At 50.5% G+C, this 20,074-nt stretch overlaps 1 protein-coding gene across 5 annotated transcripts in view; it reads right to left on the bottom strand.

Annotated features, from left to right (window-relative positions):
- RASGRP3 (RAS guanyl releasing protein 3) overlaps positions 1–20,074 on the bottom strand; it is a 702,554-nt gene that overhangs the window by 40,948 nt on the left and 641,532 nt on the right. For all 5 annotated transcript variants that reach the window (XM_069607912.1, XM_069607913.1, XM_069607911.1 and 2 more), the window contains 2 exons: positions 7,812–7,848; positions 4,889–5,014 (listed from right to left, as the gene is read on the bottom strand). In XM_069607912.1, coding sequence (XP_069464013.1) covers positions 4,889–5,014; positions 7,812–7,848 — 163 coding nt within the window. The remainder of the gene's footprint in view (positions 1–4,888; positions 5,015–7,811; positions 7,849–20,074) is intronic.

Here is a 20,074-nt window from a genome sequence, read left to right as displayed (position 1 = left end):
CTCCTACTGCACCCCACCCTCCCACCCCAGCAACAGACCTGGCCTAGCGCCGTTCAAATTCACCAAAATCTCTATTCATGAAACAGAAAGAATCATCGCCTCACTAAAGCCCTCAAACTGCAAAGGTGACAGTTGCCCTGCCCAAATAATCAAGGACGCAGCTAGAGACTTAGCTCCCTTCATTACTAAACTCATTAACGCCTCCTTTAGGACAAGCACAGTCCCAAGTAGGTTAAAAGAATCCTGGGTCCTACCCCTCCTTAATAAACAATCCTTAGATCCATCCATCCCATCTAATTACAGGCCCATTATCACTGTCCACTTTCTCCTGAAGATAATTGACAGAGTGGCCTACATACAAATTCAAAAATACCTCGAAATTAACCAACTACTAGGCTCCCCCCAATCAGGGTTCAGACCCCAACACGGCACAGAGACAGCCCTAATAGACCTCAAAGCCCAAATTGATTAACTCAATGATAAAGGAAACACAGCTATGCTATTCCTCCTTGATCTGTCGGCAGCTTTTGACTTGGTGGACCACGCAGTTTTATGCTAACACCTAGCATCGGCAGCCCACTTCTCAAATGAGGTTATAGCCTGGGTCCAATCATTTATTGACAATAGAAGCATGAGTGTCTTCTCCGTGGCAGCCTCTGCAGACCCAGTTATTACAACGTGTGGCTTCCCCGAGGCTCTTGTGTCTCGCCAACTATGTTCAATATCTTCACTAATCCTCTATACGATAAATTGGACAGGCTGGGTATCACCTACACAAACTATGCAGATGATACCCAGATCCTTAACCCCCTTACGTGCAATTTCACATCGGATACAGCCTTAGTGAATGAAATATACATCCTCATTCAGGCATGTTTGGCAACCCATGGCCTCTGCCTGAATGATGATAAAACAGAGATCCTAATCCTTGGCTCAGTCAACAACTTAAAAAAACTTAATGATGACTACAAGACGTTTAACATCGACGGTAACATAATCACAGTTGCTAAGGAAGTGAAGACCCTAGGCTTTTACTTGGGTTCCACACTCTCCCTAAGAAAACAAGTAAACTCCCTGGCCTCCTCCACTGCATATACCGACAAACTCATCAAAGCTGGTAGACCCTTCCTGTCACCAGCTAGCTGCATCATCCTACCCAACGCCCTCACCCTATGCAAATTGGATTACTGCAACGCACTCTATGCAGGAGCCAATAAACACATCACAAACTACAGACCCTGCAAAACAATGCGCTTAGAACGGCCCTGAATCTCCCTACCAGAGAGCACATTTATAACGCTAGAAGAAACCACAACTGGCTAAAAATCACTGATCAGATCCTCCTCAAAATGGTCACCTTAGCCTTCAAATGCCTAAATAATGCAGCACCACCTTACCTGATGGAAAGAATAACCGGAAAACCCTCTACACGCCCAACTAGAACAGCCAACTCCTACTGTCGCCAAACTCCTACATTCCGCCTAAAAAAACAGGTGGAAATAGCTTCCCGGTAAAAGCAGCTCAGCAAAGGAACGCCTTACCAGTCGGGCTAAGAAGAGATCAATCCTACAACAGCTTTAGGCGTAACACCCGCAACTGGTTACGGCAGAATGACCAATAATTACAGCATATCATGCTCACCCTCTTGTCTCTCCCAGGCAGCTCTTACACAGCTAAGATTTATAACCCATGCATATGTACATACCTGTAAAATATTCAAATTGTAACTACTACTGTAACTATTCTGGCACATGTACCTACCTGTAATTATGTAAACTATAACCTGTGAATGCACTTATATCTAACTATCTATGCAAATGTAACTAAGCCTTAACTAACCTTGATATGTTGTGCGCCCAGCTACCTCCGGGTTTGGGCGCCCTATAAATAATGAACAAACAAACAAACAAAACCCAAGTCAGCCAATCCCCATGCTCAGATAGTTCTATTGGACAGCTGAACTTAATACCTCCATGATTGATTTTATGGGTGAATGCACCAAAGTATAAAAGTGCAGAACTCACATGGGTAAGTGTAGGGGTTAAATGCTTGGGACACAGAAAGTTGGCAGTTGGTGTGGTGAGGAGTTCAGGAGATGGTGTAGCAGTTGAAGGAGGTGAAGCATTAGAAGAGGAGGCGAGTGCCTTGCTGGAACGGCTTGATTTGGTAGAGAATGAGGGGCCAAACACGGAAGATGCAGATCCTCAAAGATGAGCAGCTTTCAAGGGGACTGAGAGCAAACAGACAATATTAACTAGCTGTTAGCTTGCTTTGGTTGTGGTCATAAGTGTGCACTTCTCAATATCAAGATTGAAAGTGCTGCTTGGTAAGAAACTGATAAAACTAGACACAGGGTTTCTAGAATGTGTGTCGAACTACAAAACTGTGCCAAAGAGGTGTTGTCCTGCAAACTTTCTGAAGGAAACCCATTCTTGATTGGTGACACATGCTGATGACAAACATTGCAAATGGGATTGCTCCAATATCCTGCGGTGGATGCATTGAGCAGCATCATTAGACGGTATTTTGAGTGCCCTTATGATGTGTTTATAAGCCCTACAATGTGGTCTTGGTTTTCCCTTAGATTGTATGTCTATGTTTATGTTTAAGTTTCCTAAATTGGGGCGTGCAGGCAAATGTAGTAAGTCATTCAAAAAGTTAAGTGCCATGAAACTGCACTTAGATAGGTTTACTGAAACACAGAATGCAAGCTAAGGGTACAAGCAACTCACAGGAATCTCTCAACACCAAACCAATCAGTCAGTGTGACGAGTGCTCAGAGATAATTAAGCCCTGGAAAATGTTTACGACAGTCTTTCAGATCAAGTCATGGACTGCAAAAAAGTATGGCGAGGCATGTTCAGACTGCTCCCTCATAACGGAAACATCGATAGTTGAGATGGCATGCTTGCTAGCTCATTCAACCATCATCTAGGTGGATAGAAGTAGCTGGACCCCTCCAACAGTTGACACAATGAAGAGAAACAGGGAAGGTTGTCTTTGCATAGATCATAGGTGATCTCTTAAGGGTAGACCAATGGCCTTTGCCACACTGCATTTATCAGCTGACCTTGTAGGCAGAATTCAAGGCACACTGTAGGTTCCGCTAAGCACGCTGGATGAGTTCCTCGTACTTTATGTGGAGGGGCCGTTAGGTTTGTACTTTAGCATACATAAGTGCCCTGTGCATAATTGCTATCTTGTGCACAGCAGAACACAAAAGGGGAATGTAAAATGAGTTAACGCCACCTGTCATTTACGTAAGGCAGGCAGCGTTTACAATGGATTCCAGTGGAATCTGCATGCTTTCTGCTGGTGTAAAATGAAGGCGGATTCAATAGGGATCCACAGCATGTATACCAGCATGAAAATGTCATGCTGGAATAAATGATAGGGTATTTGTATGGTGGAGAGGAGGGGGAGGCGGAACAGAACTGTAACTTACACTCTTCCCCCATGTCTGCCATGCAGATGAATAATAATGAGGTGTAAAGTTAATTCAGTGCGTAAAAGTCTTAAGCATGACTGTTATGCATTGAATGTACGTTATGCCTCAAGGAAAATGAGCTCCAATATGTTTTGCATCCACTAGAATAGATGGGGGTTTTATTAAAATTGATGATTGACCCATATTGCCATGTTTCCACTCCATGTTTACGTAAACCCTTGAGCTAGCCTTTCTTGTGCCGAACAAGACCATGCACATTTTGTAAAACTCCAGGTACCCAAATTGGTCTTAAGGGGTATCCTTTGCTTAAGTAGTATTGCAACCCACAATTTACCACGTTGTACTGCAATTCTAAACGTGTATTGCCTAGCAGATGACAGCCTGGTGGCGGGTCCAAAAGACGTGACAACTTCAAAATGTATGAAGTACCTGCAGAAAAGCAGAATGAACGAGAATCCATGGATATCCATTTTTGTGGTCACACTTGCATTTTGTGCAATGGAGTGCCTGTTACCACAAACCAATACAAAGCCCATTCCAAATAATTGCCCCTGTAATTTGTGACCCTCTTGAACAACTGGCAGCAGTGTTTACCACAGCTGACCCCCACAGTGTTCGCTCTGCACCTGGCACCACTTGCAATAATGTGCTGCTGCAATGTGTTACACGAAGCGGATGCTAGTCGCGTGCAATGTCCTGGGCAATAGCGTTGTCTCATTTGCTTCCTAGACACGGATCATTATGAGTTTCCAGGTCTGGAAATAAGGCGCCAGTAACAATGTATACCAGCACTTTTCCGAATCTGCAAAGGACAAGTCTGCTCGTAGGGACTGTGACCTACCGACAGGCCTGATCTGCCAGTGGATCAGGCCCCTATCGCCACACAAATGCTGCAATACCAGGCACCGGTATCAACGGTGCCTGTGATTGCGGCATCCCCATCTCATGGAGTCCTAGGAATGGGGATTTTCCAGCATTTGCGCTGGACGTAATATCCTTGCAATAATGGGCTATCTGGCAGCTGAGACAGTACTGTAGTTCCCCGGTATCTGCTGGAATTACCGGCGGGATACCAGGAGCTTGTAATGAGGCCACTGCCTCCAGCACAAAATAAAAATACTTTACATATTTTTATGGATAGCCTTGTGAAAACAGTAGCATGGTAAATGCCCATAAACTTTAATTCACAAATGCAAAAAAAAAAGTACTACACGAGAATGTAAAAAAACAAAAAACGGTTTAGTATTGAGGTGTTTACAATTGCCATTTTGGGAGGACTCCGGTTGGGCTGATTAAAGGCAAATGTTGACCGCACCTGAAATGTATGATATGTTAAGTTATTTATAACGCGCCTGTACATAAGTGTTTCTATTATGTTATAGCAAGGGGTAAAGATCACTCGTACAAAAAGAGTTTATGTTTGGCCTGCCGCCATCTTACCTGGAGCCAATGATGGACTGCCCGGCAAAGAACCGTGACTACTGCCCCGCGACATTCCTCTGGAGAACCTCCTACAGGCCAGCACCAGCAGCTCTTTGCATTGCTTATGGCAGTTCACTCCACAATCTATAAAAAAAAATGACAGTACAAACTGAGAATGAGCCGCAATTGACAAGGAACACGTGTACAACGTATAAAGAAATCAGCAGCACCTGGCTACTCTGAAAGCTGGAAAGGAAAGGCTCCTTTTAAGTTTGTCTTTATGGGTGGCACTTTAGCACCACCGTTACTTTTGGCTGAAAGGCGAGACTTCAGCACCACCACTAAATGTGTCCCCCGCGTGTTGCTTCACTCTCGAGTCAGCATTTGTTTTGGCCCTTGTATCAATGCGAAAGCTGTTTGGCATGCTCCACAGCTGTCCCGGGCATGACTTGGTGGTGCTGTGTCTTCGCCTGCATCGCAGTTGCTGCACAACTCCGTTATCTGAGAGACCCATGTCTGGTGTCTGGGCGAATGGTGCATTGGCTGGGCATTGACTCGCAGGTGTAAGGTGGGCGGGATCAGAGAGGTGCTCTGATCTAGCCATCACTGCTTGCTGCAGGTTCTAGATTGGTTTGGGGTAGGCTGCGAGCCAAGTGGTGTGCGAGGTGTCAGCTGCAGTTTGGGACGCGCTCCGGAATTGGGTCCTTGACATCTCCTTGTTTGTGGTGGGCAACAGAAGTGCAAGAGTGCAGCCGGAGTGCTGAGGGTTGGAGTTCCCTGGATTTAGGCTGTCTGCAGGTTGTGCAGGGGATGGGTGCTGTGCTGCAAGCATGGTGCTGCAGTGCTTTAGTGCCACTATTTGCTCTGGCTCATGGTTGTACTTCAGTGCCACCATTAGAATTGGATCAGGTGGTGCTTTAGCCCACTTTTAGTTTTGACTCCTAGGTGACTCTTTAGGGCAACGATTCATTGTGCCTCATAGCTGCTGCTTTAACTGTACTGGCTCCATGCAAATCTTTTGGCACATAGGTGGCACCTTAGTGCCTCCTGAGGCTTGCGCGGCCCCATTAGTTTTGGCTTACATATGATGGTGCCACCTCTGTGCAGAAGTGGCATCCACAATTGCACTGGCACTAACTGAAATACGATAATGCATTTGGACATTCGCAAAATGCCATGTGGGCATGTGGCCTACAGTGTATGCGCAATCACGGTGTACCACAATACCACCATAATACCACCGCCGATTGCCAAAGGCGAAAGAACAGCAGGAGGTGGGCGACAATCGTCACATTTTGCAAGGCTTGTAAGAGGTATTCTAAAAAAAAAGATCATGAGTATTTGCGACTGAGGAGAGTTCAGCAGCTAATTTACAAATTAAGACTCATTTTAAGAATGCGCTGAAAACAGCACCACATTCGCAAATTGCAGAAATTTCTACCGCAGGTGAAGCCAAAGGGCTGCACAGTGGCTACTGCCACCCTTTGAAGACACATTTGAAACAGAAAAGCACCTTAAATGCACTACTCACTGAAATCTTCCCTGCCATCTTCACTGACACATCAACATTGCACACATAGAGGCATGATTTACACAATTATGCGCTATAGTAATTGCACACATAGCAGCATGATTTACACAATTATGCACTATAGTAATTGCACACAGCGGCATGATTTACACAATTATGCACTATAGTAATTGCACACATAGCAGCATGATTTACACAATTATGCACTACAGTAAATGAGGAGAAGGTGGTGAGGATCTTAGATTTGCACCTGCTCCCTTGTACCCGATTCACAAAGCCTAAAGCTGCAGCGTATCTGGTGATGCCCTGGAGCGGGTCTTTTTGAATTGCATTTGCACATGAACCTCTCGGAGATGTTCCAGACAGGCGTACACTGTTTGATAGACTATCATTCGATAGTCTTCTTTCTGGTCAACTACATTTAGTCCACCCGAATTCACCCAGTTCTTGTTTTGTTATGTGGGGTCCCCACATAACGTCATCACCCTGGTGCCCAGGTGCCCCACTCAGGAACTGTATCCCTTCTCCCCTGCCCCCATACTTAGATGTGTATACATGTATGTTGATTTCGATGAATCGACCAAATTCAGTCAACCAAAAGGAAGACTATCAAAAGATTCTCTATCAAACAACGGTGCACCGTTCCAGGTACACCATTCCAGACTCCTCCAGAATTGCTTTGGTTTTATGTTATGTTAAAGGTACTTATGTAGCGCACCGTCACCAATGGAATTGTTCCCCAGGTGCTCTGGCGGATCTGTAAACAAGAAGGAGGACGGGTGGGGTTAGTCGGGTGGAGGGGAAGTAGGAGAGTGGGACAAGTGGTGTGCTGTTGGCAGCTTCAGTTCGGTATACACCGTGCGCTGAGCTTTGGTGCGAGTATCGGACCGGTCGAGGCCTCGTGGGCTGTTGGTGCTGTTTATGTGTTGTTTGTATGTTGTTGATGCAGTGTAGTAAAGTGCGTGCGGATTGCTGGGTGAGAGATGGTTGTGTGAGTTTTAAGTGAGTTGGGTTTTAGGCTTTGTGAATCAGATATAGAATAGCAGGAGCAAATGAAAGAGGCTAACAGGTGTCTCCTCTCTTGATGTAGTACAGGGCGCATCTTTGTGAATCAGGCCCGTGATGTCGGAAGCATGAGCGCAATGGGTTTAAGCGCCAGCTTGTTTTTCTGTGCTGGGCAAATTCTCAACCAATTTATGGCACTAAGCCGCTTAGCACATACAGAGCTCCTGTTCATTTCCCTCATGCACCTAACAATAGCCTTCTGCAACTGTATGACACGTAATGGCTGAGCTAGTTTATTCCTGACTGAGCCCAAATTAGTGTTGACGAAGTTGTCTTTGATGATATAAGTGTTTTACAAAACAGTGCTCTACTTAGGGTTTGAAAACCAGCTGGGATTGTATTTACCTTTGCACTTGTATCCTTGCTTGATTATGCCCCAGAGCTGCAGGGGAAGACAAAAGAACGTCAGCGGAAGAGAAGGAATACAAGGCCATGAAACAGGAAGTACCAGTGACTACGCAAGCATAAACAGGATACCATAGCTCATCACCCATCCTGGCCAGAGAAGCCCAAGCAGCCAGTGCATACCCCAGACCCGCCGAATCCACGTGTTACCAGAGGGCGAAACATCTGCAATTTTAGGAAGGGGAACAAAATCGGATTTCAAAATAGAGATAATTAAAAAAGACCACGCTGACATTTCATGGCTGGCAGCGAGCCGACATGCTTGTGGCGGCGGGGACATCTCTTGCCAAAGATGGGATGCTAATATTGAAACAGTGGATTGGGTTGCAGTGGGTCGGCAGCACCAGAAAAAAAAAGTCACCAGATTATCATCAGAAAGTTAATTACGTCATCATCATGTTGCATTAAATACCGAACTTGTGCCATGGTGGCAAGAATTAGTAGTACGCACCTCCATGTTCACAGGCCAGGCCTTTTTGTGAGCTTTTATTTAATTTCTCTTTATTTTCATTACTGTAGTGCCGCTGTTAATATCAATATCGTGATACTATTCAGCGAGCCCAAGGCGTTCATGTGTTAAAGGTTCCCTTAGCTTCTGTTGGATGATCTCTTTGACTCATTTTGTAACCATAAACCATTCTCTCTACCCCCTAGGCCTCAGTCACCTTTATTTCTGCTGTTATGTGATTTGCTAAGACACATATCTGCTAAAGACTGCATTTAACGCCATGGGGCTTTTTACAGTAATATGAGGCAGATTTCTCTGTCACGTACTACTAGAGATAGAGGTTGGGTCATAGGTAATGAGACTATGCCGACCATTTTCTTTGCTAGGCAGCAGGGTTACTTGGGTTTGGAAAGGGCCAGTACTGACCTGAGGACCAAGCTAGCCATTTTTAGAGATCACTTCTGAAATTGGCAATCACTATATCAACAAAGAGCATATAGCTGTTGAACTTCTTTGTTAGAGGCGCACAATGCAGCGGCCATCTTGAAAGTACGGCACTTAAAACATGAATGATGCTGGAAATAACAAGACTACTGGTAAGCATTTATTCTATGAGTGCACTGAGCAGGACTTTGTCTAAAATAGCAAACATAGCCATCTGAAGCAACCAACAGATATCACAATAGGTGATAACTAACCTCTTTTGCATACAAACTGAGATGTTTATCCACCAAAAGGTCACCATCGTCGGAACTCATTCATCTGGCTCTGTCTCCCAAGCTGCAGCCATCACCCCAACATTTTAGGCAGTAAAGGAATCTGCATGAAATGTTAACCAGTGGTCGAACTGTACGAAAAGAAATAGTGGAACTATGTTCCCTGCTGGCCTGCACCCACTCCCCACACACCCCATTACCACACCCCCTCCCACGCACAGTACAAACCCCGAAACACATTAACCTGCTGATTAAGAGAACGTTGAGTGCAGTGCACTGAAAGTGCAAGTTTCAACTTCTTCCTACACTTTTATTTTAAAATGAAACCGTTCGGGAATGGTTTCTTTATAAAATAAATGTATAGGAACAGTAAAATGTAATTTAAAAAAGTAGAGGAGCAACGCTCCCAACCGCTCCCGCCCACTTCGACCACTGATGTTAACCTTTTTCTAGTTCAGATTAAATGTCTTCCTCATTACTGGGCATAGAAGTCATTTGTTGAGAGCTGGGTCGGACTGGGGCATACAATTGTCTTGGCCACTAATGAAAAAGTGTCCCCCAGTTCAAATGGCAATTCAGTACTTTTGTGAGAGACTGTTTGAGTAGTACCCAAGAGGGGAGGTTTGTGATCAAATGTGATGCAAATTATGCATTTTAAAGACTATGGGCCTCATCACGAGTTGGGCAGTAACGCTGGCGCTATTAGCGCTACCGCCAAACCCCCCGGCGCTATTAGCGCCGGATCACGGGTTTGGCGGAAGGGTTATTGCCCATTCCCCATTGGGCCCATTCAGGAATTCCTCATTCCCCATTGGGCCCAATGGGGAAAATTCGCGCTATTACCACCGGCGGCCCCCCAGCTCAGAGCTGGGGGGAAATCCACCAAAGCCATGATCTGGCGGACCCTTAAGTGCGGCAGTAATAGTGCTACCGCCGTATTTAAGGGTCTCCGCCAGACTAGTGATGAGGCCCTATGTACTCAGTAAACACTGGCCAAAACTACTAGCGGCATGGTGAAGTTACTTGTCAAACTGGCTCACATGGGCCAAAAAAGTGTCCAACTTTGACCAAAAAAACTGTCCCACACTAGCATTTTGTATTTTGGGTTTGGGCATTGCCCTATTGCTCTATAGGCCAGTCCAAGGCTGGTTGAGAGGTAAGCTTAAAGAGATGCCAGGAACACTTAAAATTACGGCTCTGCAGCTCTCCAAATGGTTTGTTCTGCAACTCAAACGACCTCTTACCATTGACAGGGCTGACTGTAGGTGATGGGAGTTGTAGTAAAAAGCATACGTGGAGACAAAGGTTGCAGAACCCTGCTCTAAATTAACCTATTTTGTATTGTATCTGCCTTGCACTCGGGCAAAGGCATGCTTGCAAAGAACAAGACGTGCACACAGGCAGAACAAATGCATAGGAAACACCTGGGTCGAGGAGGGAATGAGCAAGGTGAGTGGTGATAGATATGGAATGCAGTCTGCTTTGGAAGAGACTGAGATAATTAATATGGGTCACGTGTTTCTTTATATTAAGAAGAATCACAGACGTTTCAGAAGAGGAACTGAGTTTGTAAGCATATGATTGGATGAAGGTTTTGTTATTAATTTGCACAAAATCAAACCCTGACAATATCTGACTGCACATTTCCTCTTCGTCTGCAACACATTCTGTACAGAATATTTTTCTCAAAATGTCCTGATTTCTAGTTCAGTGGCTTTAATGTAAGACATTTTGGAAGGGGCAACAGTTCTGCCTTTTTCAAGGATAGATTGTTGGGCATCACTGAGGATATGTTCTTATACATTGCATATTGATATTATCATCTCCTTTAGGCCTTCCCACATGTTCTGAAAATCACTGGGATCCCTGGATTGGGATAGCTTCAATGTCCCTGGAACTCTTGTCAACCTAAAATGAGGCGTTCCCCGTCTGTTTCCTTGTTGTTCCTGATACCGTCAAGATATCTCAGTTTTCTCGTCCCGTGAGTCACTGCCCCCTACCTACTTGACCCCCTGTTTGATATATTTGATGACAGTTCGAGGTATAAACGTAACCCATTAATAGGTAAGGGTAGAATGTCTACTTAGTAAATTCTTTGATATCTCAGTAATTTCTGGCACTTTTTATTTATTTGAGACATTTTTAATGCCTCAATTTCGTTGTTGATTTCGATTCTTAGAGTCAGTTATAGTTGTGTTTCCTTTATGTTGTACTTCTTTTCTTAATTTATCACTGGGTTTCGCTTCAATCTTAACTGTCAAGACCATAAAGTCTGCAGCATTACTGAAATTCATTTTGCATTCATCATTTTCAAGGAAAAGACAGAGTTCATTTTTGCCCAGTAACCACTTTGAACAAAGCAGGTATATCCCCAATCACTTCATGTGACGTCATCAACAGGGAGCGTCCACGTGTGGGTGTGGACACTTCCACCACCCCCACCATTTGGTTTGAGTGATGCCATTGGATGCTGAGAGGGAAGGCAGCTGTGCAGGCGAGATGTAAATGTCACCTAGTGCTAGTGAGCCAGTTTATTGGTTTTTGGATCTTGGTGCTGTTGTCATTGTGCGACCAGGGATGAGCTACAGGCTGATCATATGATGTCAAGAAAATGGAGGACTGAAGACAACAGCGTGTTCCAAAATGCAAGCACTGTAGGGCGAGCAAGCGACTGGGAGCTCTATGGGTAGTGTTCATCCGCCTCCTGCTCTCCTACCTCCAGTACACTAAGTGGCTTTCAGTCTCGCGGAGACGCCGCGTGCCTTCCCAGCCGCGCTTCTTCAGGTGCCCCAGGGCTCTTAGCACCATGGGGGGAGTGTGAAAATCCTTCAGAGAGCACTCAATGGCACGATATTGACATACTCACATTTTTCAAATTGTACTAGCTTTCAATTGTTGGACAAGACCCCAGCAGGCCTTTTTTCCCTTATCTGTTTCTTTCTTTTTACTTTGAGTGATTCTGTAGGCAATGAGGGGCAGGAACACACACATTGTGGTTTAACTACATGCAGATGTGCCTACTGCCAAGTGTGTTGTGCACCCAATTACCAAGGGTATTTTTGTAAATATTTTGACTAATAAAACACCAGATAAACACAAGAGCAAAGGTAATTCTTTAAAATACTCATATTTCACTAAACTCAGTGCCAAAGACATTTGCTGCACAGCCGCACTTAACACCTGTATATCACGCGCCCCTTCCTGCTAAGAAATTAGATACCAATTTTGCACACAAGGTTCTCAGTAAGACCTCTCTGCGGCTCCAAACGCACCCAAGTTCAGTTTTTCCCCTTTCAGAGTTCAGCATGTCCAGATTCCTGGTTCATGCCTTAGCTGGGCTGGCACTCTGTAAATGCAAGGGGTCGTCCATTGAGACAGGGATGGGCCCTATGGCCTGGGATCGAGAATGACTAGACTTGCTATCGTTGACCAATCCAGTCCTCATCCATATTCCATAATCACACACAGCTTATTGTGGTCAGGAGTGGGAAACACAGGCAACATCCCACCCCTCCCCTGAAACCCTTTACCTACCATCTACACCACTAGGCAATAGGAAATTTGATGCGGTATCAATTGTGGGTATCGACACACATGCTGCTTTCACTGTCGCCTAGCTGAAACTGTGTATCTAAAAATGATATTTTTCTTAAAGTAGCCTTGTTTTGTGTAATATTGATACATTGTTTATGATGGACAGCTAATCTTACATCCTTCTACGGTGTATAGAGAGGCATATGTAAACGTCATCAATAGTTGCCGCTCCCTCACCTCCATCATACTGGAAGAATAACAGGAAGCCACTGTGTATGACACCAAGTCTCTTCCCAATACCACATCTAAGATATGAGAGACGTTATGCACTCAGATTACTGCATAGAATGTACCCTCATATTAACGTGGTAGAAGGATGTCTGCATATACCATTGAACATGGAAGAGCTATAAGTGAAATTTGACACAAGAAAAGTGACTTTATAATGAGAAGAGACGAGGGTGCACTGAAATGATATGCAAATACTTACAGAATTAATATGGGACTGAGGTAACAAAGTGAATATTTATGCAAATATACACTGAGAAGGTAAGTGATAAGAGATGCAGTAGATGTATATACGCAGAAACCCAAGGCAGATGAGACATATAGAGGCTTGCTGCAGTAGAAAATATAGCACAGGTAAAGCAGCCATGATGAAAAGATGGACAACGACTCTGTATAAACAGTAAGAGAGAAACCTTGAGGAGAGAGACCATTACTGCAGAGCTGACAAGCACTGGAAAACAGCTTTGTGCAAGGAACAGAGGGTATTTGTTTGGCTTAGGATCAAGGATGGCACACCAAGAAGTAACTGCAAGGCATAAGAGGAATTGAAGAGGATAAGCTATGTACGCACAACATATTTCTCTTGAATAAAGCAAAGGGGTGAACATTTGCAAGTGCCAAGTATTGAACAATAAAAGATGCAGAAAGCATATGCAAGATGGTGCAACCAAGTTTCCAGAGGCCAAGAGGAGTAATAGCACTCAGTATACTTGAATTAAATAGCACTAAATAAAAGGTCAGGGTGGGCAAAATCATGGTCTCCTCACACGTGGTGCAAGACCAGACAACAAGGCCTATTCATTAAGCTCCAGATAAAGATAGTGATGTACCTTAAAAGGTCTGAGGAAGTGAATAACAGCAAGGTCAACTACAAAGAAGAAGCCTTGTTTTAGGGCCTAACTGATGAGAGATGGTAGGCTAATTGGCCAAGTGGGCAGTAGTCTGACGTTGTTCCCTGCAGCTGGGTTTAATTGTGCTTACGTGCTGCTAACAAACCGAATGTCCAAGGTTGGGAGAGAATGCCAACCAATCATGAGGGCCTATGTAGCAATAAAGAGGGTAATCTGGCTTTGAAGAAAGCTGCTCTGTGAGGCGACACCTTACAATCCCAATTTGAGACAATAGAGAAGCTGATATCAATACATTTGCATCTGTGAGTAAGTGGGTGTCACAGGTTTCTGGATTCAGACAGTGGTAAAGCCTAACCGTCACCACATATAATGTAGAAGAAGGAAGAAATCCAGTACTCAGCGCCACCAATTTGAACGGCATTTAATTGTGTTGTATTGTCACACATTAAATGTTGAGATAAAGCCCATTAGTGATAACATGTTTCGGCTTCCTCAGAGCCTTTCTCAAATCTGGGCCAAATTTCGATTAGCTGATCCAAAAGACTGACAGGGTAATTCATAGAATTTCGCAGAAAAGTGTCGCAAGCGGCTGGCGCAGAGTGTCCGCGTGCGATTGTCTGCGCCAGGCACGTGCGCTAAAACCGATTTCCGCGCACAGCGTATTCATGGATTTTATGCTCCCAAACCAGCCGTGGCGCAGAGTATCGCAGCGACCCTGCAGCAGCGCCAGTAACGCCCCCAAGAACGCCCTCGCGCAAGGAAAAGCCATCAAAATCGCTAAATCATCGCAAAGGGCTGTGCTAACCCTGGACCAGTTTACAGGGCTGCCAAACAAGGAACGCAAAGCGGGTAACGTTCATATCAGGGGTACGCGGGAAGTTGTACACGCGATTAGCCAGGGTACGTGTATCAGAGGGGTACGCGTTAAGTTTTACACGCGATTAGCCAGGGCACGTGTATTACAGGGGTACGCGGGAAGTCTAACACGCGATTGGCCAGGGTACGTGTATCAGAGGGGTACGCGTTAAGTTTTACACGTGATTAGCCAGGGCACGTGTATTACAGGGGTACGCGGGAAGTTTAACACGCGATTGGCCAGGGTACGTGTATTAGAGGGGTACGCGTGAAGTTTTACACGCGATTAGCCAGGGCACGTGTATTACAGGGGTACGCGGGAATAATCACACGCGATTTGGCTGGGTAGGTGTATTACAGGGGTACACGGGAAGTTTTACACGCGATTTGGCTGGGTACGTGTATTACAGGGGTGCGCGGGAATTATCACACGCGATTTGGCTGGGTACGTGTATTACAGGGGTGCGTGGGAAGTTACACACGCGATTAGGCTGGGTGGGTCCTCACAGGTGTTCCCTGTACACCCTCCACGGCCCCTGCAGGCAGCCCACAAAACAGGGGACTACCCTGCACACCTGCTCATGTCCCCCTGCACCTCCACCCCCCAGCCACCAGGGGCAGCCTCCACCAGGCCCCCACCCATGTCTACCACCACCCCCACCCCCCAGCCACCAGGGGCAGCCTCCACCAGGCCCCCACTCATGTCTCCCACCACCCCACCCCCCAGCCACCAGGGGCAGCCTCCACCAGGCCCCCACTCATGTCTCCCACCACCCCCAAACCCCAGCAGTGCAGCGTCACCCTCCACCAGGCCCCCACTCATGTCTCCCACCACCCCCACCCCCCAGCCCCCAGGGGAAGCCTCCACCAGGCCCCCACCCATGTCTACCACCACCCCCGCCCCCCAGCCACCAGGGGCAGCCTCCACCAGGCCCCCACCCATGTCTACCACCCCACCCCCACCCCCCAGCCACCAGAGGAAGCCTCCACCAGGCCCCCACCCATGTCTACCACCACCCCCGCCCCCCATCCACCAGGGGCAGCCTCCACCAGGCCCCCACTCATGTCACCCACCACCCCCACACCCCAGCACTGTGGGGCACCTGCCAGCAGGCCCCCACCCATGTCCAACTCATGTCTCCCACCACCCCCACCCCCCAGCCACCAGGGGCACCCTCCACCAGGCCCCCACTCATGTCCCCCTGCACCCCCACCCCCCAGCCACCAGGGGCAGCCTCCACCAGGCCCCCACTCATGTCTCCCTGCACCCCCGCCCCCCAGCCACCAGGGGCAGCCTCCACCAGGCCCCCACTCATGTCTACCACCCCACCCCCACCCCCCAGCAGTGCAGGGGCACCCTCCACCAGGCCCCCACTCATGTCCCCTATCACCCCCACCCCCCAGCCACCATGGGCAGCCTCCACCAGGCCCCCACTCATGTCTACCACCCCACCCCCACCCCCCAGCCACCAGGGGAAGCCTCCACCAGGCCCCCACCCATGTCTACCACCACCCCCGCCCCCCAGCCACCAGGGGCAGCCTCCACCAGGCCCCCACCCATGTCTACCACCCCACCCCCACCCCCCAGCCACCAGGGGAAGCCTCCACCAGGCCCCCACCCATGTCTACCACCACCCCCGCACCCCAGCCACCAGGGGCAGCCTCCACCAGGCCCCCACTCATGTCACCCACCACCCCCACACCCCAGCACTGTGGGGCACCTGCCAGCAGGCCCCCACCCATGTCCAACTCATGTCTCCCACCACCCCCACCCCCCAGCCACCAGGGGCACCCTCCACCAGGCCCCCACTCATGTCCCCCTGCACCCCCGCCCCCCAGCCACCAGGGGCAGCCTCCACCAGGCCCCCACTCATGTCTCCCTGCACCCCCGCCCCCCAGCCACCAGGGGCAGCCTCCACCAGGCCCCCACTCATGTCTACCACCCCACCCCCACCCCCCAGCAGTGCAGGGGCACCCTCCACCAGGCCCCCACTCATGTCCCCTATCACCCCCACCCCCCAGCCACCAGGGGCAGCCTCCACCAGGCCCCCACTCATGTCTCCCACCACCCCACCCCCCAGCAGTGCAGGGGCACCCTCCACCAGGCCCCCACTCATGTCCCCTATCACCCCCACCCCCCAGCCACCAGGGGAAGCCTCCACCAGGCCCCCACTCATGTCTCCCAGCGTGCTACGTGTATTTCAGGGGTGCGCGGGAAGTCCCACTCGCAAATAGCCTGGGCGCGTGTATTTCAGGGGTGCGCGGGAAGTTCCACACGCGAATAGCCTGGGCGCATGCATTTCAGGGGTGCGCGGGAAGTTTTACACGCAACTTCAGCAGGGTACGTGTATTTCAGGTATGCGCGGGAATTCTCACACGCGATTTGGCTTGGTACGTGTATTACAGGGGTGCGTGGGAAGTTACACACGCGATTAGGCTGGGTGGGTCCTCACAGGTGTTCCCTGTACACCCTCCACGGCCCCTGCAGGCAGCCCACAAAACAGGGGACTACCCTGCACACCTGCTCATGTCCCCCTGCACCCCCACCCCCCAGCCACCAGGGGCACCCTCCACCAGGCCCCCACTCATGTCTACCACCCCACCCCCACCCCCACCCCCCAGCCACCAGGGGAAGCCTCCACCAGGCCCCCACCCATGTCTACCACCCCACCCCCACCCCCCAGCAGTGCAGGCGCACCCTCCACCAGGCCCCCACTCATGTCCCCCTGCACCCCCACCCCCCAGCCACCAGGGGCAGCCTCCACCAGGCCCCCACCCATGTCTACCACCCCACCCCCACCCCCCAGCCACCAGGGGAAGCCTCCACCAGGCCCCCACCCATGTCTACCACCACCCCCACCCCCCAGCCACCAGGGGCAGCCTCCACCAGGCCCCCACCCATGTCTACCACCCCACCCCCACCCCCCAGCAGTGCAGGGTCACCCTCCACCAGGCCCCCACTCATGTCCCCCTGCACCCCCACTCCCCAGCCACCAGGGGCAGCCTCCACCAGGCCCCCACTCATGTCCCCCTGCACCCCCACCCCCCAGCCACCAGGGGCATCCTCCACCAGGCCCCCACCCATGTCTACCACCCCACCCCCACCCCCCAGCAGTGCAGGGGCACCCTCCACCAGGCCCCCACTCATGTCCCCCTGCGCCCCCACCCCCCAGCCACCAGGGGCAGCCTCCACCAGGCCCCCACCCATGTCTACCACCACCCCCGCCCCCCAGCCACCAGGGGCACCCTCCACCAGGCCCCCACTCATGTCTACCACCCCACCCCCACCCCCACCCCCCAGCCACCAGGGGAAGCCTCCACCAGGCCCCCACCCATGTCTACCACCCCACCCCCACCCCCCAGCAGTGCAGGGGCACCCTCCACCAGGCCCCCACTCATGTCCCCCTGCACCCCCACCCCCCAGCCACCAGGGGCAGCCTCCACCAGGCCCCCACCCATGTCTACCACCCCACCCCCACCCCCCAGCCACCAGGGGAAGCCTCCACCAGGCCCCCACCCATGTCTACCACCACCCCCACCCCCCAGCCACCAGGGGCAGCCTCCACCAGGCCCCCACCCATGTCTACCACCACCCCCGCCCCCCAGCCACCAGGGGCAGCCTCCACCAGGCCCCCACCCATGTCTACCACCCCACCCCCACCCCCCAGCAGTGCAGGGTCACCCTCCACCAGGCCCCCACTCATGTCCCCCTGCACCCCCACCCCCCAGCCACCAGGGGCAGCCTCCACCAGGCCCCCACTCATGTCCCCCTGCACCCCCACCCCCCAGCCACCAGGGGCATCCTCCACCAGGCCCCCACCCATGTCTACCACCCCACCCCCACCCCCCAGCAGTGCAGGGGCACCCTCCACCAGGCCCCCACTCATGTCCCCCTGCACCCCCACCCTCCAGCCACCAGGGGCAGCCTCCACCAGGCCCCCACCCATGTCTCCCACCACCCCCGCCCCCCAGCCACCAGGGGCACCCTCCACCAGGCCCCCACTCATGTCTACCACCCCACCCCCACCCCCACCCCCCAGCCACCAGGGGAAGCCTCCACCAGGCCCCCACCCATGTCTACCACCACCCCCGCCCCCCAGCCACCAGGGGCAGCCTCCACCAGGCGCCCACCCATGTCCCCCTGCACCCCCACCCCCCAGCCACCAGGGGAAGCCTCCACCAGGCCCCCACTCATGTCCCCTATCACCCCCAACCCCCAGCCACCAGGGGCAGCCTCCACCAGGCCCCCACTCATGTCCCCTATCACCCCCACACCCCAGCAGTGCAGGGGCAGCAGGCAGTCAGGCAGCAGCAGGTGGGAGCGTGCTCGGGCTCTGGGGGGCAGTAGTTCGGCCTTCCGGGCAGGAGCGTGGTATTCCGTGTGCGTACGCGTGGCCAGCTTGGTACGGAGTGAATTTGCACGTGAAAATCCTGCACGTCAGCGTGAAAACTGAGGAAAGGCCCTCAGCGCGTAAGCGCGTCTGTGACGTGACCCGCACAGGTGTTTCCCACACAGCACGTGATGACAGAGCACACGTGGAAAGACTGCACGTCAGAGTGTAATCGCGTGTGATTGGTGGAAATGGCCCTACACGCAGAAGTGACAAAGCGTGTGATTGGTGGAAATGGCCCTACACGCAGAAGTGACAAAGCGTGTGATTGGTGGAAATGGCCCTACACGCAGAAGTGACAAAGCGTGTAATTGGTGTAAATGGCCCTACACGCAGAAGTGACAAAGCATGTAATAGGTGGAAATGGCCCTAGCGCGTACACGCCGCGTAAGTGACGCTGGCCGTGTGGGCCTGTATAAAAGGTACGCGTAGAACACCATTTCCTTGTACGTGCTTTTCGTGGAGAGCGAGTGGGTGAATTCTGTACTTCTTGTCGTTTCACACGCGATTTACTTCACGGCGTTTCCAGTTCGTATTCCCTGTTACCTCTGACAGCTTTTTCTCTTTTTTCTCTTTTACTGGTTTACCTGGGCCTGTTCCCTCAAACAGTGTTCCCTTCTACTGTTGTCCTGTCTCCTCAGACAGCGTACAAATCTTCTTTTGGCGGGGGTGTTGCCAACCAAACGTGCTCCTTTTACACGCTCGTTTACCTGGCAGACGGTGAGTCACGCACGTATCTAACATCTGCGCTAGCCCCGTGTGTAGCCTACCCCTTCAGAGGTCATTGTAGGCTGCGTGTGACACGCATACGTTCATTCTTGTGTTTCTGAGTGCCACAGCGTAGTGCAGGTTTTTCTTTCTGCACACGTGGTCTAGGAGGGGTTGCGTGCACGTCATCTCCCTTTTTTGGGCCTCCTGTGCGTTGCGTGACCCGTCATCTTTCCCCAGGGGTTACATTCAGCCTTGTTAGAGCACTAGGGTACAATTACCATCTGGTACCCAACCCCTTTGACCCCCAATTGCCCAGGACAATAGTCTACATCCACTCCCATACGCACATTAACATCAGTGCCATGGCTGGGAGGCGAGGATTCCGTAAGGGTGGCAAAGGTGGAAGAGC

This window comes from Ambystoma mexicanum, chromosome 4q (assembly GCF_040938575.1).
Source record: "Ambystoma mexicanum isolate Mex_15411 chromosome 4q, UKY_AmexF1_1, whole genome shotgun sequence".
NCBI lineage: Eukaryota > Metazoa > Chordata > Amphibia > Caudata > Ambystomatidae > Ambystoma > Ambystoma mexicanum.
Note: the sequence above shows the minus strand (reverse complement) of the source record. Positions and strands in the feature narration are given on the sequence as shown.